Raw genomic sequence first — 27,728 nt, forward strand, 5'->3', positions numbered from 1 at the left:
GGGCAGACGCAGAAGCTGGCCCATGTCCAACCTCCTCCGCAGCTGCAGTCGGAGACCTCGGGGAGGGGACTGTCCCCTGTTCTCACTGCCCCACTTGCTCCCCAGCTCCTAGCTGCAGGCTCTAGATGCCTTCTCTGTCTGCCCCATTCCCCCCAGGGGGGATGCCATCAGGGCGCCACTCGGCACAAGACCCAGCAGCTGAGGCTGGGACTGTTACTGGTCTGTGTCAGAGACTGGCTTTCACCTCTGGGCTTCCCAAGGACACGGTCTGGGGAGCGGGGGCTGAGCGTCTCCCTCCAGCCTCCTCTGCGAGGGTGTGGTCTCCTCCAGGGACCAGCCCATTGCCCTCCTCCACAGGACCAGGGTCTTGCCCTTCTCCGCAGGGGTCCTCCCGGCCACAGGCTCCTGTCCCACGCAGACCCCGGACCTAGGCACGCCCCACCACTCCCCGCAGGGCGGCCAGGGCCCGTGCCCATGGGGGGAGCCCTGCCCCGGGGGAGGACACGTGCCTTCCTCATTCTCCCGGTCCTGCTTGCTGCTCTCAGCCAGCCTCCTCGCTCTCTCCTCCTCCTGCTGCTTCTGCTGGATCCTCAGGTACAGGGCCCTCTGGGCCGAGGGCAGGAAGTCAGGGACACCGGCGCCTGGCTTCGGCCGGCCTGGGGGCCCTCCCTCAGAGAAGCTGTCTGGCTCCAGAGGGTGCTCGGGGAAGAGGTGCTCCCCAGGCTCCCCCGGCAGCTCTTCGTAGTGCCCGTAGTCCTCTGTGGCAGGGAAGAACCGAGCGTTCATGTCGGGAAGGGCCGTGCGGCACCAACTCCGACCCACCCGTGCCCTCAGCTGGAAAACCACCCCTGATGGCGATGGGTGACAATGCACAGCCTGTGCCCTCCTACCCTTCCCGGGAGGGGCCCTAGCAGTAGGGGACGGGGCAGCCAAAGGGGGAGGGGGTCCCAACTAGGATGCAGCCACTGAGAATGGGGTTCACGGTGAGGTTTAGTGACACGGGCAAATGCTCATGAGGTGAGAATAGGACGGAACGGCGAACAAATGTTTATAAAACGCAAAGAAAAAGCTTTGAAAAGACAGACAGAGAACAGGCCCTCTGGGAATGAGAGCAGGGGAAATGAGATTGGGGGAGGGAGTTGAGGCATCATTCCCTTTTTTACTCCACACATTTCCCATCTGTTTTAAATACTTCTGATGAACATTAATCTTATCGTCTCTTTAAGTAAATAACTAAAGAAAGAAAAACACTCAATCTCACAGTAAGCTCATAATATGAGTTCAATCACGGTAAAAAAGACCCATAAAGAAAAGAAGAAAATACACCAAAATGTTGCTATGGCTACAAGTCCACCCAGAGGCTCCCGGCGATTTCTTCTCCTTCCACAAATGTTTCTGGGCAGCTGCTACGTTTAAGGGGATGCGGCAGGTGGGGGTGTTTCTCTAGCACAGCATCTAGGAAGCACCAGGCGGAAGGGCTTGCCATCTCTCCTGAAAGGTGGGCAGCGTCCAGCACCAGCCGCCTCCCTTCGCAAATGCTAAGGATAGAGCCAAGGATGAGGGGAACAGCTTTGGGAGGTCTGTGACGAAGCGCCTAGAGGCTGTGTATGTGTGTTGGAGACAGAGTCCAATGAGCACTGCCCACAGGCCATTCTGCAATGATGAAATAGCCCCGATCTGCACCTTGCGTGCAGCGACCCTACTGAGCAGCTGAAATGTGGCCAGCTCTACCAAGAAAGTGAGTCTGTAATTTAAACTAAAGTTCCAGGAGTCAAACGCTTAAATCTTTTTAGAAAGATAAACACTTCCTACGTAATCGTATAAAGCAAAATGTGAAAAGCCACTTTCTTCCAGACTCTGAACTTCAGAACATGGGAACTTGGTGGGCCAGGCTGCTCTGGGCCACAGCCTCACTCCTTAAACAACAGTCCCACCCAGGCCCCTCTTCATCAGACGGTTTTACAACGCTGAATATTATTAAAGGCAACTGAACAGCACTAAAAGGGTAGATTTCACAACATGGGCATTTGAGCCAATTACTCCAGAGATACCATCACCAGCTTCACAGACTTTTTGTTTCCCTACCTGGACCTTCACACATCTCACATCCATTGTTTAAAGGGGGAAGAGACCCCTTGGGCCAGGGTCACCTGCTTTTCTCATGTGAGAGCGTGTCACTGCCCTGGCGCCCTGCCCCCCACACCTGTTTTTTGCCTCCACACACTAGACGCCAGCATAAGCTCTACCCCGACCCCCAGCCTGGTCAGCTCCCTGACGCCGCCGACGACCCCACATGGTGTTAAACGCGCACCTCTTGCTTTCTGCAGCTGAAGCACGGTGCTGCCCTCCCTCCTCCCAGCCTGGCTCTGCAGCACATCCCGCCCCAGGGACGGCTGGGCACCTGCCCAACGACTCCGCCCCCTACAGGCATCCCCACCCGACCCTGCCGCCTTGGCCCCTTGGCGCCTCCACACCCAACTCTGCTGGCTCTCAGTCACCCTGGAAGCCCCTCACCTCACCTCTGCCCAGGGTGACTCCAGAGCAGCCTGCAAGCTTCCCAGATGCCCTTCCAGCTGCTACAAGCACCTGTGGGCCCAGTGTTCCTCTGTTACCCTCATCCTTCTACGAGCATCCATGGCCCCAGCGTTCCTCTGCTATCCCCATCCTTCTTCCGCTGAGCACACCTCACCATGGCCCATAGAGTCTCATGTGCTGGGGCTTCTCTCCCCTGTCCTCCTGTCCCAAGCCACACGAACACCTGGGGATTCCACCAACAAGGTGACTTGGCTGGAATCTCTACCTGCTGCGGCTCCCCCCAAGCCAAGCCTTCCTCCCGCTTCACATCCCTCTCCCATTTGCCTCTCACATAGGCCTCGGACAGGCGGTGATGCACCAGAGCATAGCTGCTCCCAGCCCACCTCCACCCATCACCCCGGACACTGCCCCGCTTTCCTTCCATCAATGACCGATGCCAACATGAGCAGCACACTTACTGACATGTTTCCTATCTGTTTCTCTCCACTGAAACGCAGTTCAGGCCTGCTCTGACCCCAGGCCTGGAAGCACGCCTGGCCCCCTAGATACCTCGCATCCTCCTGAAGGCTACACACCGTCTCCTATGAAGCAGCACTGTCATCCCAGCACCCTGACCACCAGACCTTTAGGTTATTTACAACACGTGTCCTCATTTTAGTAAGAAAGGAAGGAAAGGAGAAAGGAAGATAGTCAGTGTGGGGATAGAACGAGCACAGTCACAAGGGAGCTCCAAGCCAAGAACCACCCAGAAGCAGGCCACTGGCAGAGGGCACCTCAGCCATGAAGTTCACACCGTTCGGCATCCACCCCCTAACTTCCCACACTCCCAGTCCACACACACCCAGAAAACTTACAAGAAACTAAGTAAGTTATAATGATGATAACACCCCGCCCAGACTCAACAGGCTGGTGAATTCTACATCACTGAAAATGTTCAGCCACTCATGGAACAGAGATGGAGTTGGATTTAAGTTTTCAAAGACTCAGACCAAAGAAGAAAACCCCAGTCTTCTTGACCTATATTCCACTGTGCAAGCCCCAGCCAGCCCCCACCCTGAGCCCCGCATACCTGCGTCCCCAATGAGTCCCGGCTCCATCTCCATGCCCTCCTGCTGCTGGTAGAAGTTTTCATAGAAGTTCTGGGCTGGCGGGATGGGGGGCATCATTCCAGAATGTGGGGAGTCTCCGGGACCGTAGGGCATCATGGGAGGGCCGCCAGGGCCCATGGGCGGGCCAGGGTTCATGCCGGGGCCCATCGGCATATCAGGGTGCATGTCGGGGTGCATGTCCGGGTGCATATCCGGGTGCATGTCAGGGTGCATGTCAGGATGCATTGGGCCCCCCATCGGCCCTGGGGGTCCCATGTTGGGCCCAGGGCCCATTGGCCCAGGGGGTCCTCCGGGTCCAGGGAACCTGGAAGAAACAATGGTGCCTGTGAGAGGGGCTGCAAAGGAAGGAGGGAGCTACAGCCTGAGGAGGGCTCCAACCAGGCTCTTAAGGCTCCAGAGATGCCACATGATGGCCAGCTGGGCACTCACCTCACACCCAGCTTCTCAGCCAGCTGCCCCGTGGGCCGCACCACAATCTCAAACAAGGAGGGGATCTTCTTATTGTACATGTCCTGCTGCTGCTGCAGCTGCTGCGGTGACAGCGGCTCATGCGCTGGCAGGGGCATCTGAGGGGGGCCGGGAGGCGGAGGCGGGGGTGGGGGTGGGGGCGGGGGGCCGCCCTGCATGGGCCGGCCATTCGGAGACGTCGGGGCCGGTGGGCCGGGCGGGCGGGGCGGGGTGGGCAGGAGGCCCACGCCGGGGGGTGGCTTGGGCAGGGGGTTGATGCCCTGTTTCTTCAGCTCCTCCACCTCCTTCTCATCCTCGGCGCCCGCCTCCGCATCGTCCGCCAGCATCTGCGGGCCAGAAGGACAAAGCCGTCAGAGTCACGACGGGGAGGGGCAGGTGGTAATGCACCCCTCCAGGGCTGAGACCTGAATTCACGAAGCAAAGTGCTTCAGTCCCCAGAGACCCTTACAGCTTAAGGCCACCGACCACAAAACCTCTCGGGAACAGACAGCATCGCCCCCGTACCACCTCTGCATCCACTCCCAGTGACCAGCTGACAGGGAAGCCATTCTTAATCTGCCGCAAAGTATATGCAACATACCATGCACTATTTCACCATTTCCAGGTAGACAATTCAAAGACATCAAGTACATTCTCAACTGGTACAATCGCCAATTATCTAGTTTTGTCACCTCAGAGAAAACGCCACGCCCACCAGGCGACCACTCCCCACGCCCACCAAGCGGCCACTCCCCCGGAAGACGCCACGCCCATCGAGACCACTCCCCACTCCCCCTCACAAGACGCCACGCCCATCAAGAGGCCACTCCCCCAGAAGACGCCATGCTGTCAACCAGCCACTCCCCACTCCCCCCTAAAAAGACGCCACGCCCATCAAGAGGCCACTCCCCCAGAAGACGCCATGCTATCAAGCGGCCACTCCCCACTCAGAAGACGCCACGCCCATCAAGAGGCCACTCCCCCATGAAGTCAACGCGCTCATGAAGCGGCCATGCCTCACTTCCCCTCCCCCAGCCCCTGGCAACCACCCACCTGTCTGTCTATGGATTTGCCTGTTCTGGACATTTTCTATAGACGAAGCCCTATAATGTGTGGTCTTTTGTGGCTGGCTGCTTCTACTGAGCATCATGACGTTTTCCAGGTTCACCCACGGTGCAGCTGTGTCATCTATTTCACAGCTAATAGCTCATGGTTCTGTTTGGATTTTAAGCGCCTCATGGCACTTGCAATCAAACCGCCAGCACTTATGAGGACCCGCAGGGCCTGATAGCAGGGCTGGTGTCTGCAGAGGGCTTCGCGGTGCGTGGACTCCTCCAGCATAAGCACTCAACCCTGTGTTTCAGTCCCGCGGACAGCTAAGCACTTTCCCCCCAACACGGGGCCCTCACTGGACCAGGCCTCTGTCTGGGCATTCATTTTTCCCTCCATGTATGGCTCCATGCCCCCCAGTTGCTGGGGTCTCTTATTAAAAGGTCGGTTCAGAGTGACAGGCCTGGTCTCCTGTATTCACTATGGGAACACCATCCGCTCCCTCCAAAGCACTACCCAAGCTTTGTGAAGATTTTACATTTAGTTGTATCTCTTTATTCCTGGCCTGATGACTACCAATTCCACAAGGGCAAGACCCCCAGGCTCCACCTAAGGCCTATTACAGGGCAGAGGAGAGGGACAGTTTCAAAGTCTGGATTCAAGTGGAACATCCCACGGATCAGGATCCTGTGCAGAAGCTGACACTGCGGACCTGCCTGCGTCTCTTGAAAGGCCAATATGCAATGGGGCCTCCACCCTGGGCCCCAGCATCTCTGCAGAGGACCCTGCCCCAGCCCCTTCCCCATGCAGGCAGGGCCGCCTGTGGTTACAGAGCCACCGGCCCCTGCACCGCTAGATCCTCATAGGGGCAACTCAGTGCCCTCAGGTGTGGGCAAAACCTAACAAAGTTATGCTTCATTAAACAGGTACAAACCTGATGAGCACTTCCTCCCCACGCGGGGAGGGGTACCACCGCCAGCCACTGAATGTGCCACACTCCCCTCGCCCCCAAGACTAGGTCCGCATGTCTCCTCACCACTCAGCACAGAACACCAGCACTCAGCAGGAACACTCTGCTGGGGGGACCGAGGCCATGGAGATCTTTACACTGCTGCCCCCAGCCTGGAGCATGGTACTCAGCACACAGGGCCACACCGTGGACTCAACAACCAAATGAACCGCAGTGTTGGCCCCCAAGACAGCCTCTCGAAGGTACTGCTGATCCCCAGGGAAGTGGGCCCCCTTTCCCATGCTCACCTCCCGGGGCGCCATGCCTTTAGCTTCCCCACTGCGCTCTGCAGTTGGGGCTTCTATGCCCACCCCATGCATAGAGGTGGGGGGAGTCTTACCTCGCCGTAGCTCCCGCTACAGGACTTCCCCCCCTCACCGCTCATGCAAACCCCACAACACCCTGCTGGACTCCACCTGGGGACACAGCCAGCCCCTTGCGCTCACCCCTGTCCCCACCACCCGCCCTGGGTCCCAAGTGCGGCCTGAGGGCTGGCGCTGAACCACATCAGAGCCCCGGACACTGATACATAAGAGATGCTGTCCCTCCCCGTGAAACCCTGAACCCAAACCATCCAGGCCGTCCGTTGGTACATCTAGTCCTGCAGACTCCCGGGCCTCTGTGCAGCAAAGAGGCCCTCACACCAGACCACCAGGCCCTGCCCGGGCACCCCCACCCCCAGAACTGATTCTGAATGATCCTCGGGTTCCCAGAGTTCAGAGGCGTGCTGTCAGTGGAAAAGGACTGCCACACTGGCAGACACATACAGACGTGTGGGGCAAGCTGCATCAGGCCAAAGAAATAAGCTCGTGTCTGCCTGTTAAAAATTCTAAGCTTCTGTCCCAAACTAGAAACAAATCAAAGGTTCAACTGGTGACTAGATAAACAGTGTCTCACATCATCCATAGAGTGGGGTAGTACTCAGGAACTAATAGTGATGAACGACTAATACTTGCAACAACGTGGATGAGAAGCCAGATTCAAAACCACACACACATTTAGAAGCTACATCCCATATAAATCTATTCATGACTTCCATGGAAAGCCAAAACTACAGGGACAGAAAATGGATTAGCGGTTACCAGGGACTGGAGATAGGAGAGGTGCTGACTACAAACGGGTGAGTCTTGAGGGTGAAAGTGACTTTTCTCTAGCTAGATTGTGAGGTGGTTACATGACTCTCTGTATCTGTCAAAACTCAAAGAAAAGGGTTGTTTTTTTTTTAAACTGGATACAAACTATACCTTGACAAACCTGACTATGAAAGTGTACGTATAAATCAATAACTGAAAGATTTAATGGTGAAGAACCGTCGTGTGAGCCACTTACTTTCAAGCGGCTCAAGGAACCAAGCAGAGCAACTGATAAAACAAACGGGGCAGAGTAACTCTCATCAGGGGCTCGGGTGGAAGGATTCTTGCTACTCGCACTCTCAGAACCATCACCAACAGCCCCAAAGGCAGGCATGTCTCAACCTGGAGTGGATAGCTGGACGCTGCTGTATCTGGACAGACAGAAACGTCACTGAGACGTAAGAAAACAAGGCTGCAGAAAAGGGAGGGGGAGAGAGCACAGAGGAAACGGTGGCGAAGGCCCCATCCTCAGTGGCACCACAGTCTGGCCCCAAGGGTGGCCCAGGAGCCTCAGGTCCCATCCCTGGGGGTTGGGCTGCAACTCTGTCCAGGAGAGGAGGAGACGGCTGACCTCCCACCTTTATCAGGGTTATTACTCTGGGCCCATCGTAAAGGTTGAAGTTTTACTTTCTGACCACCCAAATTCGATTCTGGAATGGTTTTTCCAGGTTCAACACTCATTTTAAAAAAAACATTTATTCATTTTGGTTGCACTGGGTTGTCACTGCTGCATGGGGCTTTCTCTAGTTGTGGTGAGTGGCGATTACTCTCCAGTTGTGCTGTCAACACTCACTTTGAACCTACTGAGACTTGACTTGAGATAGGGCATGATACTGATGCTCTCAGAATGTTTATGGCCAGAAATGGAAATGTGCCACTCTGATTTGCTTTGGGTTTTCATTAGGGTGTCTCGAACCGTGCTGTCCAATATGGTGGTCACTGGTCACGTGTGGCTACCAGGTGCTTGAAATGGGGCTTTAAGTAGAAAATAAGCACCAGATTCCTTAGACTTAGTATATATATTTAAAAAAACATACAAACTATCACGATTTTTTTTCATCTGTTTATTACTTGCTGAAATGGTACTCTGGACATGAATATACTGGATTAAATAAAATACATTGGTAACATTAATATCATCTGTTACTTTTTACTTTTTTCTAACACGGCTACTAGAAAAATTTGTATGTAGCTCTGCTGTGTTCTTCTCGGACAGCATTGGTCTAGAGTGCAAACTCTGAACCTCCAGGAGGGGGCAGCCCTCAGTCAGAGATGACTCAGTTCTTCAAATGAGAAACGAAGGCAGCATTACTTTTAGCACTCCTTACCCCGAGAATGACTCACAGATTCTAGACAGCTACCAGTTACAAAACCCTATTCCTAGGCTCACAGGCCACAAGGTGTCCCAGAGATGAGGACATCCTCCCTGACGCTCCCCCAGTGAGGCGTGGACGTGCCCCTGCTCTGCCTGTGCAGGGCTTCCGCTCACCCCCTCAGGCAGCCCCGGGCCCCATCAAAACAGTCAAGGCACCAATGGGTGGACTCTTGGAAGCTGGCTAAGGCACTGATTCTTCCCATTATCAAAAAATAGCCTGTCTCCTCAAAGCTTCTGGGAACCAGAAGGCGGGAAAGCCTTCACCTGGGAGAACACATTCTCTCACACCCAATCACCCTACTCACACCCATTCACCCTATGACAAAGTGAAGTGATGTGAAAGTCGCCTCTACTCTTTGCGACCTACAGTCCATGGGATTCTCCAGGCCAGAATACTGGAGTGGGTAGCTGTTTCCTTCTCCAAGGGATCTTCCCAACCCAGGAATCAAATCCAGGTCTCCTGCATTGCAGGTGGATTCTTTACCAGCTGAGCCAGGAGGGAAGCCCATCACCCTATGACAGGTGTCAGGAATCCAAGCACAGGAACTGGGACCCCAAAGTCCTCAGTTTGACTCCCCAGGAAAACTAAGGACAGGAGGATGCGTTTCAGACGTCCTCTGGCTGGTAAGGAAGCCCCGATACCTCACTGGAGGGGGTCCCCCATCCTCAGAGCTCCCAGTGCCCCGTACTTTTTCTACTACATAAAAGACTTGGGAAAAAACATTTGACTTTTCCATCAAAACAGAAGCCATCTGAAGCCTCACTTCCTCTCCATGCTCCCTGGGCTCTTAGAAGGCCAGCTAGGAAATCACGAGGTGTGTTCGGAGACACACCAGGCTACATTCCTTTCAGGGAGCCACTCCCCAGTGAACACCGCCCTGGGCAGAGAGAAGACACACACGTGACCGCCCCCATCCTCCCTGCAGAGCATATCGTCCCCACTCCCTCCTGAACACGTCCCAGCTCCAGGTCAACGCAGCTGGCATCCTGGTCCTGCATAGAGGCCAAGCCCCTGGCCGTCCCAGTCCCTGTCAGCCCGGGCATTACCTTGTCCAAGAGCTCTCGGGTCTCCTCGGTTAGGGGGTCGTGAGAAAACATGCAGTCGTCACCGTTGATACAGTTCCCAGTCGTGTGGTACAGCTTACATGGGAAATCACGTTCACGGCAAGTTAAGGCAAAAGCCTCACCTCATGAAACCCACCCCAGGACAGAAACCAAGTCCCTCTGTTTCAGAGAGGAGGAAACTGAAGCCCAGAGAGATGCAGTGACTGGTTCAGCGGTGCACAGCAGGTTGGCAGCTGAGCCAAGATGAGATGCCTGTCTGGAGTGCAGCCCGCTCCACCACGCAGGTCTTGCGGCCCTGTCCTCAGATCCTCACTCAATGGGAAGAGGGTGAAACTTCAATGATCTGCCCACGGTTACACAGCCATTTGGAAAAGTCTCAGAAAGACAGTAGGCAATGGCATGGTCTCGAGAATATACCTGACCCTTGAATGACATGGGGGTTGGGGCACCAACCCTCTGCCCAGTCAAATATAGGAGTATAATTTATAATCTGTCCTCCACACCCTCGGTTTTCCATCTGTACCAAGGGTATGGAGGATAATATATAAATTATACTTAAAAAAAAATTATACTCAAATTTTTGGGTCTTAAGATCCAACCAACTGCAGATCCTGCAGTACTGTGGTATTTACTACCAAAAACAATCCATGTATGAGCGGACCTGCAGAGTTCAAACCCACGCCGCTCAAGGGTCAACTGTATATGTATGGGGAACACATAACATGCGCACCTCAGTTTACTCAGCTGCAGAATGGGAAGAGCAGACCCGTTGCAGGGCAAAGGTGAGGGCTGAAAGAGACGGAGATGGGCAGAGGGCTGTTGGCACCTCATCGGCACACAAAGCAGAAGTGTGGTAAAGGCCAGCTGTCAACACCAGTAAGGAGAAAAGGTCTACACCCTCCATGAGCTCGAAGGCGGGCACCGAAGGATATCATGCATGTAGGGGCAGTTCTCGGCTCTGGCACAAAACCCAGTGATGTAAAACTTGCACAGTTCTCGCTTCTTTGGTAGCTCGATGTCGTGGCTAAAATTACAGTGGTCTCCCTGGAAGAGAACCAGTGAAAGGTAAGCTGTTCGCCAAGGAAGTACTGCTGTGTCACTGGGGAAGCACAGAGGGACCGATGACAAAAATGAACAGTCCCCTCCACACACCTCCTGGCATTTATTCAGACGATAAATGCAGTTTCCCACCAGCTTGAAACTTCTGCCAAAGCGTGTGCCCCTTTCTCCTGCCCCTGCCTCCCTCCCGCTTGTCCTCAGTTACCCCCCAACCCCCACCCCGTTCCATTCTGCTGCCTTTCACTGCTTCTAACTCCTCCTCCTGCCTTCCCCTCTCTTACCCACTTATAGCTTTCTGTTTGCTGCATAAGAGCCAATATTCAGTTTCACTCTTCTTTCTTCCTAACAGAACCCCAAGTTGGTTTGTGCTCAGTTAAAAATACTCTTATTTCCCAGCTTCCTATGCAGTTCTGCCCAATGAGATGTACATAAAAGTCCCAGGGAAGATGATACTGCCAAGACATTTTTCTTCCCAACAATTCCTGCACAGTTTTCATCCTCACAGCCCTTAGTTGTGATGCCTGGAGGCACAGCAACCACTACGCAACCATGAGGACAAAAGCCACATGCTTAAAGATGCCAGCATCAAAACTAGGAAGGAACCCGGGTCTCCCATGGGTCTCTCATCACTGTACCTGCCCTGTAGTGCCCACTTCCAGACCCTTTGATCTTTTTATTTTTTGGTCACATGACACGGCACACAGGATCTCAGTTCCCCAACCAGGCATAGAACCCGTGCCTGCTGCAGTGGAGGCACAGAGTCCTGTTAGGACTGGACGGCCCGGGAATTCCCACACTCTGTTCTGAGAGATAAATGTCTATGGGTTTCAGCCAGTGGAGTTGAGCTTTCGGCTATGTGCAAACTGTACAATCCAAACAAAACAACATCCAGGTGAACAGAAGAAAGAAACTGTTCAATACCTGCTACCTCTTTCTCTTCCTAATAGCTACTCATTTTTGTTTCTATGTATTTCAAGTTTCTAAAAATAGTATGAATTGCAACTTTTAACAAGGAAAACTTTATGCACTCACTCACACACACACATACACACACGTACACACACACCTTTGCTTGAAACACAGTAACGTTTTTTCCTGACACAGATACATAGGTACAGTACTCCCTGGGAACATGTTGGCCAATATCTGCCCACTGACTGAATTTGAATAAGAAGCTGGCTGGCTGAAGGAACATTCAATTATACTTGTTTCCTTCTGGACCCTGAGGCCACTGGCCCATCTCCTGGCATAACACTCTGCTGTGAAGGTCGAGGCGGGCCTGATCCCTTCCCACTCCCACCTCTTCTGCCTTGATGACTCCCTCTCCAACATTAAAGCTTACTAACTCAACCAGGCTATGTTACACCTTTGCATTAGCGTCAGGTCCAACAGAACATTTGAGGCTACATGGATTGGACGAAAATTTTGGCCAAAAAACCCCACAACCAAAATAACCCAGATGTGTCACCAATCTTGTCCTGGCTCCTCAATCATTTCCAGGCCCCCCACGCATCTCTCAACCACTCCAAGCCCACCCAAACACAGCCCCAGAGAGTGTGGCCTCCAGAATGAAAGGAGACCAAGAGGCCCATGTGTCCCGGCTCCAGGCATCCTGGTCCTGGGACTGCCCTTACCCATGTGCACCGCCCTTCCACGAAGTATTTGCAGATGACTTTGCCTTTCTTGTCAGACTGCTGATGGGGCTTGTCGTGGTCACTCCTCCGGTAGCTCCCGCCACCATCCTATTGAGAATACAGTGGGAATGGAAAGGAGAATTAAAAGGAAAGGCGGGGAGGGGCCCGTGCAGGCCAGGTGGAGTGGGCTCTGAGGGTGAGAGGGGCTGACCGGCAGGGCTGACAGGGGCACCAACCAGCCAGCTCCATCCAGTGCCCAGGTGGGTGGGTTAGAGCCCCGCTGCTCAGAGCTGAGGACTCGCATGCCACGCATCCGCTCCAAGGCGGTGCCTTCCTGGAGAACTGAGAGAGCAGGTGACTGCAGGTGCTACAAAGATGTGGCTTTAAAAACAGAGGGTCTCTCTCGCAGAGCATCACCCAGGAGAGCTGATTAGTGCCAAGAGGCCCCCCCAGGGAACGGCTGATGGGAGCATGGGGATGGGATCAGCCTCAGGAGACAACTCATTTAAAGAAAAAAAAATTTCAAAAGGAGCCTTGAGTAAGAGCATCATAAGGGGACAGAGGGTCGACTTACACCCATGTCGTCGTCGTAGAAGTCTTCGTCATCGTTCATCCCGCCCTTGTTCATCCCACCTCGGCTGCCTCCTCGACCACGGCCCCGACCCATCCCTTTCCCTCGACCTCGGGAACCCCGGCCGCGGCCTCGACTTAACCCTGCAGAGGAGACAGACAGCGTTCATTTGCAGCCTCTGCCCAGGACCCAAGTCCTGCTGCTGCCAGGAGGAGCCCCTTCCCTCCCTGCTGCCTTGCCCCTCGGAGCCCCTGCCCACCTCGCCCTCGGCTGTCCTTGGACCGGCGGTACTGGTTCAGCTCCTTGGAATAATCGTCATAGTCCTCATCTCCCATCGGCTCCTCACTCTCTCCATACTAGAGCCCCGAGCGGAGGAAAGCAGGAACGTGTCATTTGGGGAACAATGAACCATGTCCTCAACTATACACACCACCTCCTTCTGCCTTTTTGTACACTTGGGACAACACTAGACTGGGGAAGGGCCATGAGCGGCCCCGGGACTCACACCTGTGCCCCTCTTCACCCACCCTAGCCTGGGCAGTGTCTGGGTCCTAGTCCTTTCCCTGAGGTATGTACTATTAGGACTCCCAGCCCCCTGTCCCCGCTAGCTCCCAGGGGTCAGCAGTGCAGCTGGAACAAGCAGCAGCGTGGCCAGGCCTCGGGCAGGGACAGAACATGAGTGTGGCAGCTCTCCTGTGTATGTGTAGGGGGTGAGTAAACAGATGACTACAAAGGCTTCGAAAGAACCCTTGGGAACCCTTTCTTCAGGGACAGGGTACGGAGGCTCCGAGAGAGAGGAGCAGCTGAAGATGTTCTGACAGCTCAGCCCTTGGAACCTTTTCAATTCTGAACCTTGGGAAGGTTCTCTCTATTCAAACAACAAAGAAACATTTTGAAACACAGAAAGAAACCTGCCATCTGATGCCTTCCTCCCAGTAGTCTCAGAGACACCTCCAACAGAGCCTGCGCCCACCAGCACACCCCCCCCCACCCCGCCCCCAAGCTAGAGAAAGTCTTACATCCATCTCTTCCTCGTAGAAGTCCTCTTCATCCTCCGGGTGGTCTCCTCCCACGGAGCCTCTGCCCCTGCCTCGGCTGCCCCTGCCCATGCCTCGGCCTCGAGACCCTCCGCGGCTGCCTCGGCCTCGGTAGCCCCTGCCTCGGCCCCGGTTGCCTGCATGGTAATCAGACAGTGAGCAAGGGAGAAGTCAACCCCCATTTGCCCGAGGTCAATCACTTCTTCCTCCTCCTCCAAGAAGCGTTCCCAGATGCTCTGGGCTGACACACAGTCCCTGGGCCTCTGGACAGGGCTGGCTCAGCACCATGGACACAGCTGCTGCACGCTCCCCACACGACCCTGACTGCTGCACTTTCCCACAAGAGGGCACCAGGCACATGGGGCTACCGAGCACCCAATATGGAGCTGACCAAACTAAGATGCTGTAACGCCAGAACACCTACTGCCCTCTCCTGCATGAAGTGATTTTCAATAAATGTTTGCAGTTTTAAATGAAAAAATAAAGAAAAAGAAAATGCTGTGAGTATAAAGTGCACAGTAGATTTCACGACTTAGTTAAAAGAGAGCAAGAGATAGATAATATATATTTATAAAAAAAATCACATCTATTTTGAATGACATGTTGAAATAAGATTTAGAATGTATAAGCATCATAAAATGTGTTGTTAAAATTATTTCATATGTTTCCTTTTATGTTTTTAATGTGACCAGTAGAAAATGTGTAATTAGACAGTGGCTTACATTGTATTTCTGTTGGACAGGCCACTCCAGTGTCTCCCCAAAGAACGGGGCCTATCTATAAAGAAGTGCAAGAAAGACTGCTGAATGACCAGCCACTCAAACAAGCAGTGCTAAGAACCGCTGAGCTGGCAAATTCTGGAAGCCCTCTGGGGCTGGGAAATATGACTGGCAGATGGTTCTGAGAGGTCAGGCTGGGTCTCTGGTGCGCGGCCCGCCCCCATCCTCCTAACTGCCACAGGTTCAAGGTTCGGAGGCGTGGCAGTCCCGTGGGCCGCAGTCACACCTTGTCAGGTGATGGAAGACGGGCGGCTGGGCAAGGAGGCGTCAGCTGTCGGCGACCCTCCCAAGCTGTGTGAAAAGTTGTCTGTCTCTTCGGAACGGACCAGGAAATGAATTTACAGAACAACCCTTCAGAGGACTCCCCAAGGGTCCAGTAGTTGGTTAGCACTCAGCACTTTCACTGCCGGGCCTGGGTTCGACCCCTGAGAGGGAGGCCCCCCCCACCAAAAGCCACCTGAGCCACAAGAGCACTCTCCTTGCCTCATGCCGGCCTGGCCCCCTCCCAGCCACAGCCTCAGCACAGACCCTCTACTCCGGTGGCGGAGCCCCGGTCTCCGGGGCTCGCGGGGCAGCTCCCCGCCCAGCCCCCGCCATGCTCATCTCAGCCCTGAACGACAGTGCTCCTCTCAACGCTGCACGGGCACGGGCACGGGCTGCAGCCCAGCAGGCCAGGGGAAGCGGCGGGTCTCACCTCGGCCCCGGCTGCTGCCCTCCTTGGCGCGCCGGTACTGGTTCAGCTCTTTGGTGAAGTCGTCGTAGTCGTCCTTGCCCAGGTCCTCCTCCTCGTCGCCCTCGTACTCCCCGTACTGCTCGTTCTCGTAGTCGTCGTACATGCCGTAGCCTTTGCTGTCCATCTTGGAGTAGGACTTCTTGGGCAGGGGCGTTGTGTGAGAAGGAGGGTACTGCTGGTGGGACTGACGGGGAGAGGACAGTGAGCCCCGGGGCCTCCGGTTTGGACCAAGACCCCCGCTGCCCCCCAAACTGGCACGTCTGTCTGGGTGTCTCTGCTGGCCCTGGGATGAGAGGCTAGCCTCAAGCCTCGCTTGGGTGCTGGCTCCCACCGGAATGAGAGCTGGGCTGTGGGCCGAGGTGTCTCTGTTCTTCAGAAAGAGCCACAGTTGTAAAGACAATTAAGAAACAGAGGCCCCATGACCCCTGAAGAACGGAGCGGGAAACAAAGGGTGTATTTCCCAGGGATCTAGAACAATCTCATTTGGGGAGGGGGCTTGCTAGGCAAGAGGGATGCTCTCTAGTCAAAAATCTCCTGGGGCCTTGGAATTCAATTAATGACTACTTGGGACGCAAACTAGTGGCTTCCCTGGTAGCTCAGTTGGTAAGGAATCCACCAGCAATGCAGGAGACCTGGATTTGATCCCTGGGTTGAGAAGATACCCTGGAGAAGGGAACAGCTACCCATTCCAGTATTCTCGCCTGGAGAATTCCATGCACAGAGGAGCCTGGCAGGCTACAGTCCATGGGGTCACAAAGAGTCAAACACAGCTGAGCGACTTTCACTTTGACTTTTGGGGCCCAGGCTAGAAAACCATTTAAAATGATGCTTTCCAACTGTGCTAGTTCCAACAGATACTGGATGAAGTTTAAAAATACACATATAGCACAAATGGAGGCCACCAAGATGTCCTTAAGTAGGTAAAACAGGTAAGCGAACTGCAGTACATTCAGATGGACTATCCAACTCCAATGGAGTATCCAACAATGAAAAGACATAATGGCATCCTGTGAAGTGAAAGAAGTCAATCTGGAAAAGCTACAAACGAGTCCAATTACATGACTTTCTGGAACTGGCAAAACTACAGAAACAGTAAAAAGACTGGTGAGTGTGAGGGGCCTGCAGAGAGAGACTTTAAGGAAATTCAACTACTTTATATGATAATATACGGTGAATACATAACAGGATACACCAACAGTGGCTAAACAGTTACAACAAATGGACCACACCAATGCAAGACATTAAAAACAGGGGAATGGGGGGGGGCGGTGTGGAGGGGACTGGCCTATCTTCTCAATTTTCTCTGAACCTAAAACCACTCTAAGAACAAGGTCCTACTGTATAACACAGGAAACTATATTCAACATCCTGTGACAAACCATAATGGAGAAAGACGAAGAAGAAGAAAGAAAGAAGAAGACGAAAAGAATACATACACATGTATAACTGAGTCACTTTGCTGTACAGCTGAAATTAACACACTGTAAGTCAACTATATTCAGCAAAATTTTAAAAATGAAAACGGCTCTAAAAGTGGATCTTAAAAGCCTTAAGCCTTAGTTCCCAATCAAAGCTTGTGGTGTTCCCTGCATTCCCTGAAACCCTCAAGTTTAAAGTCTGTACCTATGTGAGTAGATTAACATCAGTTCAAACATCTACAATATCTGCTATGATGGGTGATGCTGAACACCAGATACTTTTAAGAAATTAAATAAATTTTTTTTTCAATAAAAACCTTAAATATCTGTGCTGATTCATTTCTTACTGGTTTTCCAGGGGAAAACAATACACAAACTGGACAAATAATTTAAATTTATGCTTAAGCTCAGTGCTATGTAACTTTGGACCCCACAACATCTGAGGTGATTTATTCCCATAACCATTTCACTCTCTTGCCCATCTTCTACAAAAGGTCATTTCAGAAGAGTGTTAAAGTCAGCTCTGACGGGGACAAATCAACATCTTTCTCAGGGACAGGGTACAGAAACAATGAGTCCTGCCAAGGCCACCACGGAGGTGGCCTAGAGAAGCACAACCATCAGCTTCCGACTGGGCTCAACCCAGCTCCTGCCCTGGGAGCTTCAGCCTGGCTGAAGCGCTCTAAGTCTCAGCGTCCTCACCTCGAAAGCGGGGGATACAACCAACACCTAATCCTGCAAAATTAAAATCCGTGTACAGGGCCACGCAAGAGTGCCCAGCACACCGCCGGTGCTCAGGAAACGTGGGTGATTTCATGACCCCAGCTCCCGCCCATGGGGGCCCCGGGGCAGCGGGCACTCACCGGCGCATAGGGGGGGCTGTACTCTCGGTATTTGCGGTGCCCCTTCTCGCTGGGGCTGAAGTCCGAGTCGTCCGAGAAGTCCGAGAAGTCATCGCTGGAGGAAGCGTGGCGCTGCAGGGACAGGACAGAGTCAGGGCTCCCGCGGCGGGTGAGGCACATGCCCGGCCGCTGCAATGTGCCAGCCAGGCTGCGCGTGGAAGGCCTCACCTAGGGGCATCTAGCGGCAGTGGAGCATGAGCTACCACTCTTCAGAAGAGGTCTTTAAACAGTTTGGGGAAAGGAAAACCAGCCTGATTAAGAGTGCCCTCTGGCCTGACGAGCTGCGCTCCAGCCCCGGGGCACTAGGCCCGGGCCCAGCGCCAGCAGGCCTGGCGCGCCCTCCGGGACCTACTTTATGCTTGGATTTCCTCCTCTTCTTGGACCTCCTCTTCTCCTTCTCCCGCTCTTTCTTGCGCTTCCGCTTCAGCCTCCGGTGAGACTTCTCCTCGTCCGAGTCGCTGTGGTGCTTCTCCCCCTTCTCCTTCCGGCTCCTCTCGGGGCCCCCGGAGGTGTCCTGAGTCTCCTCGGCCCCGTCATCTTCCAGCTCGCCTTCTTCCAACTCACCATCTTCCCTGCGAACCAACCCCATGGCTGAGTGAGCGCAGGGTCTGGGGGGCCCCGTGGGGCTGTGGACCAGCAGGGCCCAGGACTAAGGGCACGAGGCCTGCCTCCTGCCCCACCCCATAGCCCCCCGCCCCGACACCGTTCTCTACTGTCTGTTGAGGCGGAGGACGGCGGGGCCCGTGGAGAACAGACTCTGGTCCCCGGGTCTCAAGGCCTGACCTGCTCTGTCGGCTCCGCGGCTCTGGGCCAGAGGTGAGCTGGGCAGGTGGAGAGGGGAAAAGGTCCCAGACCCCTTCCTGGGGTCCCCGCATGACACGGGCAGGAGTGCCCACAGAAGGACTCACTCCCACCTGCCGCTGGCCCCCTTGTTTCCCACCTGGCTCTCCTTACCTACGGCATCCCCCCCGACTTCCTGTCCTAGACTTCCTGACTCTGTTGAATGCCCTACATGTCACCCCGATCTCCAGCACTTTAAGAAACAAAATCACCCTCCGCATGGGACAGATGCTGCCGACAGGACATGCTGAACATCTAAATATCTATGGGGTGGGGTGGGGTGGGCTATGGTGGGAGGTGAAGGGATAAATCAGGTAAAGAAAAGGAGTAGCTGGAAAAAGAATCCAGTTTTTGGAGCCAAACCCACAGACACAGTTCTCACAAATGCAGGAGTTGGTTTAAAAAAATAAACAAGTATAAGAAAAGTCCAAAGCTCTCAAAGTTCATCACGCATGATGATTGCCAAGTATGTGTGTGAGCACAAAAAACTCCATTAACTAAGACCCACGGAGAGAATGAAAAGATAAAGAGTAACATGACAGGCCCAGGACCTAAAAGGCTAACCCCAAAGGGAACTAATCTCGGCAAAAAAGGCCCAAGCTATTCAGAAGGCACCAGCTCAGTGTGGGAACAAGCTCATCAGGGGGCTTAGCCCCTAGAGCCTCGAAGGTTCTAATGGGCTTTGTGGAGAAACAACGACTGACCTCTTTGAGGATCCTCCAGGGCCTTTTCACACACAAGGCTCCCTTTGGGCACCTCCGTGCTGCCTGCCCCCCACCCATCAAGGGGACCCTCCCATTAACTCTCACTCTCAATTCAAAGGAGATAGGGCGGCTTAAAACCCAAGTTGTCGAGGCCAACTGTCAAAGGTAGTTCTCAAACACAGAATGCAAAACCAAAAAACTCCTATTGATGTTTCAAGAGAAACAATACAGCGAGGTGACCCTGGAACCCGCCCTGCGGTCCTGGGCCAGCCGTGCAAGAAGAGTCAAGGCTGGAGAAGGCCACATTCCCGACAAGTGAGGCACCTCCTGGCTAGGGTGTGGCCCACACGAGAGTTGCTCCGTGGGAGCAAAGCTCTCCTGGGAAGAGGCGACTCTGCTGGAATGGCCTCACCCACAGTAAAGGCGCCACCAGACTGGGGAAACTGGTTCTGGCGAGCTCCGAGCTGAGGGGGAAGCTGTCATTCAGGGGCACGGCAAACTTCCTGCAGAGACCTGGAGTCCTGCAGGACACGGAGACAGCAAACCCGTCCCTGCTGAGAACGTGGCTGGGCGGGCCAGGTCACCAAACCTCAGGAGATAAAAAACAGGGACAGACAAGACTAGACAGACGGACACTATTGGACTAGGGAAGGCCCACAGACAGACTGGACAGGAAGGGGCTGGTGCTCTGTGAAGAAAAGCTAAAAGGAAAACAAAAAGCACCACTCTCCACACTTTAGTCCAGAAAGGGAAAAGTTAAAAGTACTCAGAACCACAGGGCAGGGAGGGAAGGAACCTGGGAAGACAGGGAACTGTCTGGGGGCCCAGAAGCCTGGATGAGCAGTCAAAGGTCGCAAAGAGCAAAATGCCCTCGTGGAGCCAGGAAAGGCCTGTCAGAGTGGAAGGGATGGTGGGACACCGTCAACCCTCTCATTTTCAAACAGAAGGAACTTAAAGGGATGGCAGGTGAAAGGGTGTGTTGAGGTCAGACAGACGGAGTGACATGGGAAAAAGTCAGAAACTCGTTCTTAGCTCCCCGTTCTTTCCTTGATTGGTGAGAATGGAAAGAGAACGGGGAGCAGCTCACTGACCGCCTCCTCCGATGCCACACACACTGAGCATCTTCTCTGTGCTGGGTCTTTGAGCACGCCCGGTTCTGTGCTGCCCTTGCAGGAAAAGATACAAACGACAAGAAGCCGAGTCCACAGGGCAGGCGAGCTGAGCGGTCTGGGATACAGGGCCGGGACCTGAGCCGGAGCGGTTGGCCCCTGCAGACACTCCGCTGCCCCCACGCTCATGGACAAGGACGCCCCGGCACAGAAAGCGCCAAGTCCTGCCCAGCGTCAGCTGCAACCTCCACCTGTGTGCTGCTGTCTCACACACACCTCACACTTGCCCAGGGAGTAAAGACCAGACAAGCAACTCCAAGAGCTTCAACCATCCTCAAGAGAGATCCCACAAGAGCGCCTTTTCATTCCACAGGCTTTATCCAAGGCAGGGAATTCCAGCATTCAAATCCACTCTACAAAGACTTCTTTTAGCCAAAGACAGCGTCTCTGTTCATTTCTATTAACAGCCCCAGGCAGATCTACAACTTTTTACAAACTGGGGAGTGAATACTTGAAACTCTGTTCCCTGGGAGCTGGAAGCAGAAGCAAAATAAATAGCATTAAAAAAAAAAAAATGTCCTGGTGATTTCTGAAGAGGAACAGGATACCAGAGGGGACGCGGGAATGAATGGAGACACCTGACTGCCCACTGCTCCTTCTCCCTCCTCTCTGGCCACACTGTGCTCTCCAGCTTTTCCGAGGACTGGGCTCATCTCTGCTCACCTGAGAGGGTGCCCCTGGATAACACAGATTCCCAGCTAAATATCCTGCATGAACACAGAGCCTATTTCCTTCTATACCAGAAGTAAAAGGAAAGGGGGGGGTGGGGTGGAGAATCACACCAACTCGGATGGATACAGAAATTCTGTGGGCCACTGACACGAACACACACAGGGGCTGCCTCCACAAAACAGCAACGGGGTTTAAGTGGTGCCACTTAACAGACTGCCAGCAAAATCCATGTCAGAGTGGCATTAAATACCGAGGGAGCATGCTTAATAGGCTGTGACATAATCCCCCAAGCAGAGTGGGGGAAGCCCCACTGCGCTAATCATTTCAATCTAGACGTGCCAAACCCTCTTGAGACAAGCACGCAGGAGAAAGCCTGAAGCAGCGGCCGCTTGATTTCCAGGGTCTGGGCTGGCAACGTGCTGGGACGGCTGCACCACGGCCAGCCCGCCAGAGCCATCAGGGACCAGAAATCAACCACGCTGGGAGACCAACTTGGGGTGGGCACCCGGGGTGGGGGGAAAGGCGGAAAAGCCAATTCCCCGCGGAGGGTCAGTTCTGCCTGGTGGCACTCGGACTGAGCATCCAGGGCATTTAAGTTTCCCCTTGCAGAGCTGGTGATCATCAATTCCTCTTTTTGGGTCAAAGAAGAGATCTGGGTGCCCATTCTAAGGAATGCCTACCAGGCCAACTCCACAGGTTCACCATACATCATGGGCTTGGCAAAAACAGTAAAGAAACTTCATGCTTCAAAGGAGGCTGGCCTCACCCCACCCCCACCCCCAGTCTACAGAGCGGGCATGCTGCTTCCTTCTGCAGATGAAGTAACTTGGCCAGCACTGAGTCTTCCCTAGCGTGTCCTCTGGTATGGAATCTGAGCCTTGGTTGGTTTTCTCATCTGCAGAATGGAGTAAATGTAGCACCCCTTCAAGGGGTTGTGAGGGTTAAATGAGATAACATGGATAAAACTCCTGATGTGGTAGGGGGCAGGCAAAGAGTACATACTAGACACATAGTAGCTATTGGTATTAAGAACAGGAGCACACATCCATGTGGACTATCCTAAACAGTTGCCAATCCTTACTGGAAAGCACTTTCTCTGTGGAGAAACTAGGGCCAACTCCCCTCAGGGACCGCTGCTAACCGCTGGCCAGCAAGCTCCTGCTTTCTTTGGCCTGTCTACGCATGCGCCATCCTCTGACGACAACACTGACAGGTCGACACCTCCCCTTTCTCAGCTTTCTTCTAGGGGGTCCAACAAAGTAACCAAGTGGATGACCAAGAGGAAGAGGCCCAGGGAGCGCTGAGTCCCAGGAAAAGGGGACAAAGGTTCCTGACAGAAATGAGGTTTGGCAACACGGACATCCTCTAGATGAGAGAGCTGGATGGAAGCTGAGAGGGGCCTGGGTTTATGCATCGACCTGATTTATGAGAAAGAGAGAGAGAGAGGGGGCGGGGGGAGAGATGGGCACAAAACAAAAAAGATGAAAACCCATGGGAGCAGTGGCTGTTACCTGAAGATCATGAGAGCCCTTGACAAGAGGCGGCTAGGTTAATGTGAAGGTCAGGGTCATGATCATTAACTGCCCAGACTCTCAACAAATTGCCTGGGTAGGCTCTGAATGACCCATTAACTAGGGACAAAATTACAAAAATTACAAGGAGGCTCCGCCTCTTCAAATGTTTAACGACAGGCCTAAATGCAGACGTCCGAGATCCCCAAGTCCGACCTGGGGGGACAGTCGGTTATTGACAGCAAAGGCGTGGAGCCTTTCCTTTACAAAACGGGCTCAGGGCGCCTGCCTGAGCAGGCCCCTGGAGACCATCTCTCGATTTAGGCCATGGTGAAGCAGCCACAGGGATGGGAACCTCACTGAGGGATTTTCAGAGGCTGGAAATTCTTGAAATAAACCTCTGGGTCCTGCACGTGTTTTTCAGTGTCCTTACTACCTAGGTTCATCAACCACAAATCAGGACCAAATAAGCACTGTGTGCGCTTGTCCCTCAACATTCTCAGGAGTGGTCATAACTGGCTCTGTGATGTCACAGCGTTTCCATGGCAACAGGGCCACATCACAGACCCCACCCAAGCAGCAAGCACCAACCAGCCCTGGGAGATGAGAAACCCGAGCCACACTCTGAACCCCTCACTTCAACAGAAGTGAGACAGCCTGCCCAGTGCCAGGACCCTGCCAGGAACACACCAACAAGTCAACGTGGGGGAAACTGGAGAAGTCCGAGTCCAGACGGGGTATCTGAAATACTACGTAATTACTGTTAATTTTGTTAGGCATGGTTAAAGTTTTGTAGTTATGTTAAAAAAAAAAATTAAGTTAAAGATTCATACTGAAGAATGTATGGGTGAAATGAGACCTGGGATACGCTTTAAAACACTCAAGGGGGACAGGGGAGGTAGTGAGATGAACCAAAGTTGGCAAAATGATGTTTAGAATTGTTGAAACTGGTGACGGGTACGTGGCAGTCTATGATATTATTTCCTTGTCTCTTAAATACTGATATGTTAGAAAATGTCTCTAAAGAAAACGTGAACAGATAAAAAAAGGTGCCCTCGGTGAGGACAACCTCTCACTCAGGTAAAGAGAGCTCATCAAGGTCCTCAAGACATTCATTCCCCCCAGCAAAGAGCTGGAGTTCAAGGGAGGGCCTCCACCAGCCCTCACTTCTCAGCAGTGGTTTTCCCAACTACAAAACCTCCCTGGAAACCCCAGGGCCTCATAAAGTCCAAGATCCATAGGAAATATTCATGACTAACATCCGGCAGCAGTGATTTCCATGCCAGGTACCACACTGCTGAGCTCTGCAATCTGTCACCGAAACCCTTTAACAAACATATGCAGTAGTGACTCAGTATCCCCATTTTACAGACAAGTAAACTGAGGCTCAGAGATGGGAAGAAATATGCCCACGGTGTCACAGCAGGAAGAAGCAGAATGGGAATCCGAGTTCAGGACTTTCTGACTCCATGGCCAGCTCTTAACCTCAACCCTTAAGACAATTAGAAATTATCCAAAAGAGAGTAATTTACTATTCAGGCCAACTAACCAAACAACTGCCACCCTGAAGTTTAAACTTGAGTTGGAAAAAAATAACACATAGGTGCAGAAAATAGATCAAATCAAACAGTACTGCAAAAAATGCCAAAGGGAGGCCCTAAGACACCAGACAAGCTCCTTCAACACTCTGGTGCCCTGTTTCAACAGTGAAGTGAGGCAGTAAAGGAACCTCTGAGATGGATATATTAATATATCCTCCTGGGAAGAATCCCCCGAGACCATGTAAATCAAGGATGTAGCATCAACCTGACCCAAAATACAGGCTCAGGAGTAAATCTATCAACATGAAAAGACACTATAAGCCCAAGCACCCAGGCCATCCCACGTCAAAGGAATGGAACTGAAACATCAAAAAATATGACCCAAAGAAATGTGGATAGTTTAGGGAATAAGAGGTACTCAGAAAGAACTAAGGAATCTTAGCAAAAACTAAACAAAACAAAACAGGACTTATCCCAAGAGGGACAGAAAGCAACATTAATCCAAGGAAAAAAATTCCAAAGTCCTCTAGAAGGACCGCTTCATCCCCAAGTGTGTGGCATCCACAAACCTCTGAAGCAGAACACTGCTATAGAGCTGAAAACAAGCTGACCAAGTAAAAACCCAGCCTCCTGGAAGGATCTGAGTCAAAAGTATCCTTTTCTTGGCTCCAATAGCTATTCTCCTACTCCCACTTGCTCTGAAAATAATCTTCTTGATAAAAGTATCTTTGATTCAAGTTTTTTATGTCAGATGAACCTCTGAAATTTGCTTCTCTTTCTAGCCACCTTCTCAGGCAAACCACGCTTTGGATTGCTTAAAGCTGGAAAGATGCTGGTTCACATCCAAAGAGAGCCGATTCCTGTTATTCCAGAAAGGAAAGCTGAATCACAGTACCTGTGAACTTAGACTTCTTGTTGATAATTTTTTTTCAGAGGAATCAATTTGATTCCATTTAGCCAAGACAACGTATTAATATTTTCCTCTTACAAGAGATCTGGCCCAGGATGCCCAGATTTCTTTTTCATATACACAATTATCTGTTTACAATTATTTGTTAACTTCTGGTCAACTGTGGGCTCTGGGAGGGCAGAGAAGAGACTGACAGTCATCCCTGGATTTCCAAGGGCTCAGAACAGGACCAGGTATAGATGGGGTGGATGCTTGGGATTCGGTCCACACAAACAGGCATCCATCTCAGCCATCCACACCCTCTGTCAATTTCATCAGAACAGTCACTGGACCATTTCCCAGGGAGCAACCTGGATCACTTAAAACTTTGTAATCAACAGGTCACTGAGGGGTGACCTCAGATTGCAACATCATTCACCAAGGTGTTTGGTGAGGGCTTCCTGAGAGGCCAGAGGGTAAAGGACAGGAGCCTCTAGGTGACTACTACATCAACCCAGCAGATGAAAGCGGCTGCTGGTCAGTCGCCTCGGGGCTGCAGCCAGGGCCCCGCCTCGGCTGCGGAAAGGCTGTGCTTCCGGGGACTGCTCTGGCGCCCCGAGCGACGGCAGGGCCTGGAATCCCAAGGAAACCTAAGCCCTAGTGTCTGTTAGGAAAATGCCAAGGGCAATAATCCAAGCCACCTGCAGTGGACGTTCAGCCAAATGACACTTGCGCCTGGGCTCAGGCTCCCTTGGGTCGGGCCATGGCAGGGATGGGTTAGCTGCCATTGGCGTTCATGCTGGGCTTCAAGACAGCTCCGGTTACTCCTAATGAATGAAAATCCCTTTGCTTCAAAAGGTTCAAAAGCCAGGGTATGGAACACAGCAATGATGGAGCCCTTGGCAAGTCATGGAGGGGCAGGAGTACAGAGGACACCCCCACCAACAACTTTAAAGTTCCCTCCCACTCCCCACCCCCACAACAAAAACAGGCAATGGTGGCGGCTGTGCAAGCCCTCCAGGCACCAGTGCAGAAGCCAGCAAACTTTTCCTTACAGAGCAAAGGAGTAAATGCTTTAGGCTTTGCAGGTCACACAGTCTCTGTCCCAACTACTACACTGTTCAGCGTAAAAGCAGTCACCACCGAGATAAAGGAATGCTTCAATAAAACTCAACTTACAAACTTCCACAAAACCACATTTAACCTTAGCAGCACTCTGCTTTTTCTATCCCCTTTCATTTCTTTTTTTTCCTCAAAATACAGGAGGCAAATCAATAAATGAACTTCATATTCCACTAAAGCCTGCCTGCTGCAATTTGAAATACATTGTACCAGATCCACGTTGGCCTCTGGGCACAGAGCTCAGGTCTGGGTATAGGCTGCCCAGGTTGTAACTGCCTTCACACCCAACAGCTCTCTGACTTCACCTGTGTTTCAGTTTCTCAGCATAAGGCTGAAGTGAGCTAACGCAAGAGAGGCACTCAGCCGGCGGGGCAGGTAACCTTTGACCTTCACATAACAAAGCCCAAGAGGTATCCTCATACCTTTGGGAAGGCCAGGAGACTGCCTTAGGAGTTGAGCAATTCGTGAGGTATAATCAGACTGCCAGACTCCCACGGCCACCGCCACCCACCACTTCCCACCATCTCTCCACCAGAACAGGGCCAGCCTAGCGTGGAGGGAGCAGGCAGCATCCGGGCTCCACGGAGTTTCATGGCTCTGGAGTCTGGGGTTTCTGGGACCACTTGACAGGGACAAAGGATCCAGCTTGAAATTCAGCTAGCTGCCGAGCCAAGGTTTCTCTCATGGCTCTGCCTGGGATCTAGCCATTTAGCCTAACCTTACAATTCATTTCCAAGGCATCTACTCTGCAGCCGCTACCAGGAGTTGCAGTCGCAGCAACCATGGTTCACCGTGGCCGGAAGCCACAGAAGGCAGGGCAGACACGAGAAGGTAACATGAGGCCTGCTAAAAAGGCAGTGTCAACCTTTGCCCAACTCTAAATAAAGTCCCGAGGAGAGACGGACTCCTTGAACACTGTGAGTGAACACTGTTCTGCTCCAAGAAAAGCACGGGACAAGCTTGGCTGCTAAATGAATAGTACCTGAACTGGCTCGGCCAAATCACCGAGGGGTGGGAGAACCCTGGAGCTGGGGCAGGCCTTGCTCATTTCTCTCAGAAACTCTGGGGAGGGTGAAGGACTTGCTTAGCGGGATGTGACTAGTTAGCAGTGGGTGAGCTGCCAGAGCCCTCTCGATCCCTTGTTCTCAGAAGGCTGGCCAAAGTTGTAGCCTTAACTCTGACCTGAACTGCAAAAGATGAATAGGGGAGGGAGCCAGTATGAGCTCAATTCAAGAATACTGGAGTGGGCAGCCATTCCCTTCTCCAGGGGATCTTACTGACCCAGGGATCAAACCCAGGTCTCCCACATAGCAGGCAGATTCTTTACTGTCTGAGCCAAGAGAAGCCCATGACTGTTTTAGCATCTTATAATGTCATCTTATAATGACACTGAGCAAATAAGAAATGCTTTAAGATTGCTCCCA

At 52.7% G+C, this 27,728-nt stretch overlaps 1 protein-coding gene across 8 annotated transcripts in view; it reads right to left on the reverse strand.

Moving 5' to 3' along the window:
• ZC3H4 (zinc finger CCCH-type containing 4) overlaps positions 1 to 27,728 on the reverse strand; it is a 38,766-nt gene that overhangs the window by 4,409 nt on the left and 6,629 nt on the right. For 6 of the 8 annotated variants that reach the window (XM_043435674.1, XM_043435675.1, XM_043435679.1 and 3 more), the window contains 12 exons: positions 18,209 to 18,428; positions 17,818 to 17,928; positions 15,498 to 15,720; positions 14,007 to 14,161; positions 13,247 to 13,343; positions 12,991 to 13,130; positions 12,417 to 12,524; positions 10,656 to 10,767; positions 9,706 to 9,815; positions 4,074 to 4,438; positions 3,605 to 3,948; positions 510 to 758 (listed from right to left, as the gene is read on the reverse strand). In XM_043435674.1, coding sequence (XP_043291609.1) covers positions 510 to 758; positions 3,605 to 3,948; positions 4,074 to 4,438; positions 9,706 to 9,815; positions 10,656 to 10,767; positions 12,417 to 12,524; positions 12,991 to 13,130; positions 13,247 to 13,343; positions 14,007 to 14,161; positions 15,498 to 15,720; positions 17,818 to 17,928; positions 18,209 to 18,428 — 2,234 coding nt within the window. Of the gene's footprint in view, positions 1 to 509; positions 759 to 3,604; positions 3,949 to 4,073; positions 4,439 to 9,705; positions 9,816 to 10,655; positions 10,768 to 12,416; positions 12,525 to 12,990; positions 13,131 to 13,246; positions 13,344 to 14,006; positions 14,162 to 15,497; positions 15,721 to 17,817; positions 17,929 to 18,208; positions 18,429 to 18,639; positions 18,888 to 27,728 lie in introns of those variants that run through there. The other 2 variants (XM_043435677.1, XM_043435682.1) reach the window with 2 other exon arrangements.

This window comes from Cervus canadensis, chromosome 18 (assembly GCF_019320065.1).
Source record: "Cervus canadensis isolate Bull #8, Minnesota chromosome 18, ASM1932006v1, whole genome shotgun sequence".
In the NCBI taxonomy this organism is placed as follows: domain Eukaryota; kingdom Metazoa; phylum Chordata; class Mammalia; order Artiodactyla; family Cervidae; genus Cervus; species Cervus canadensis.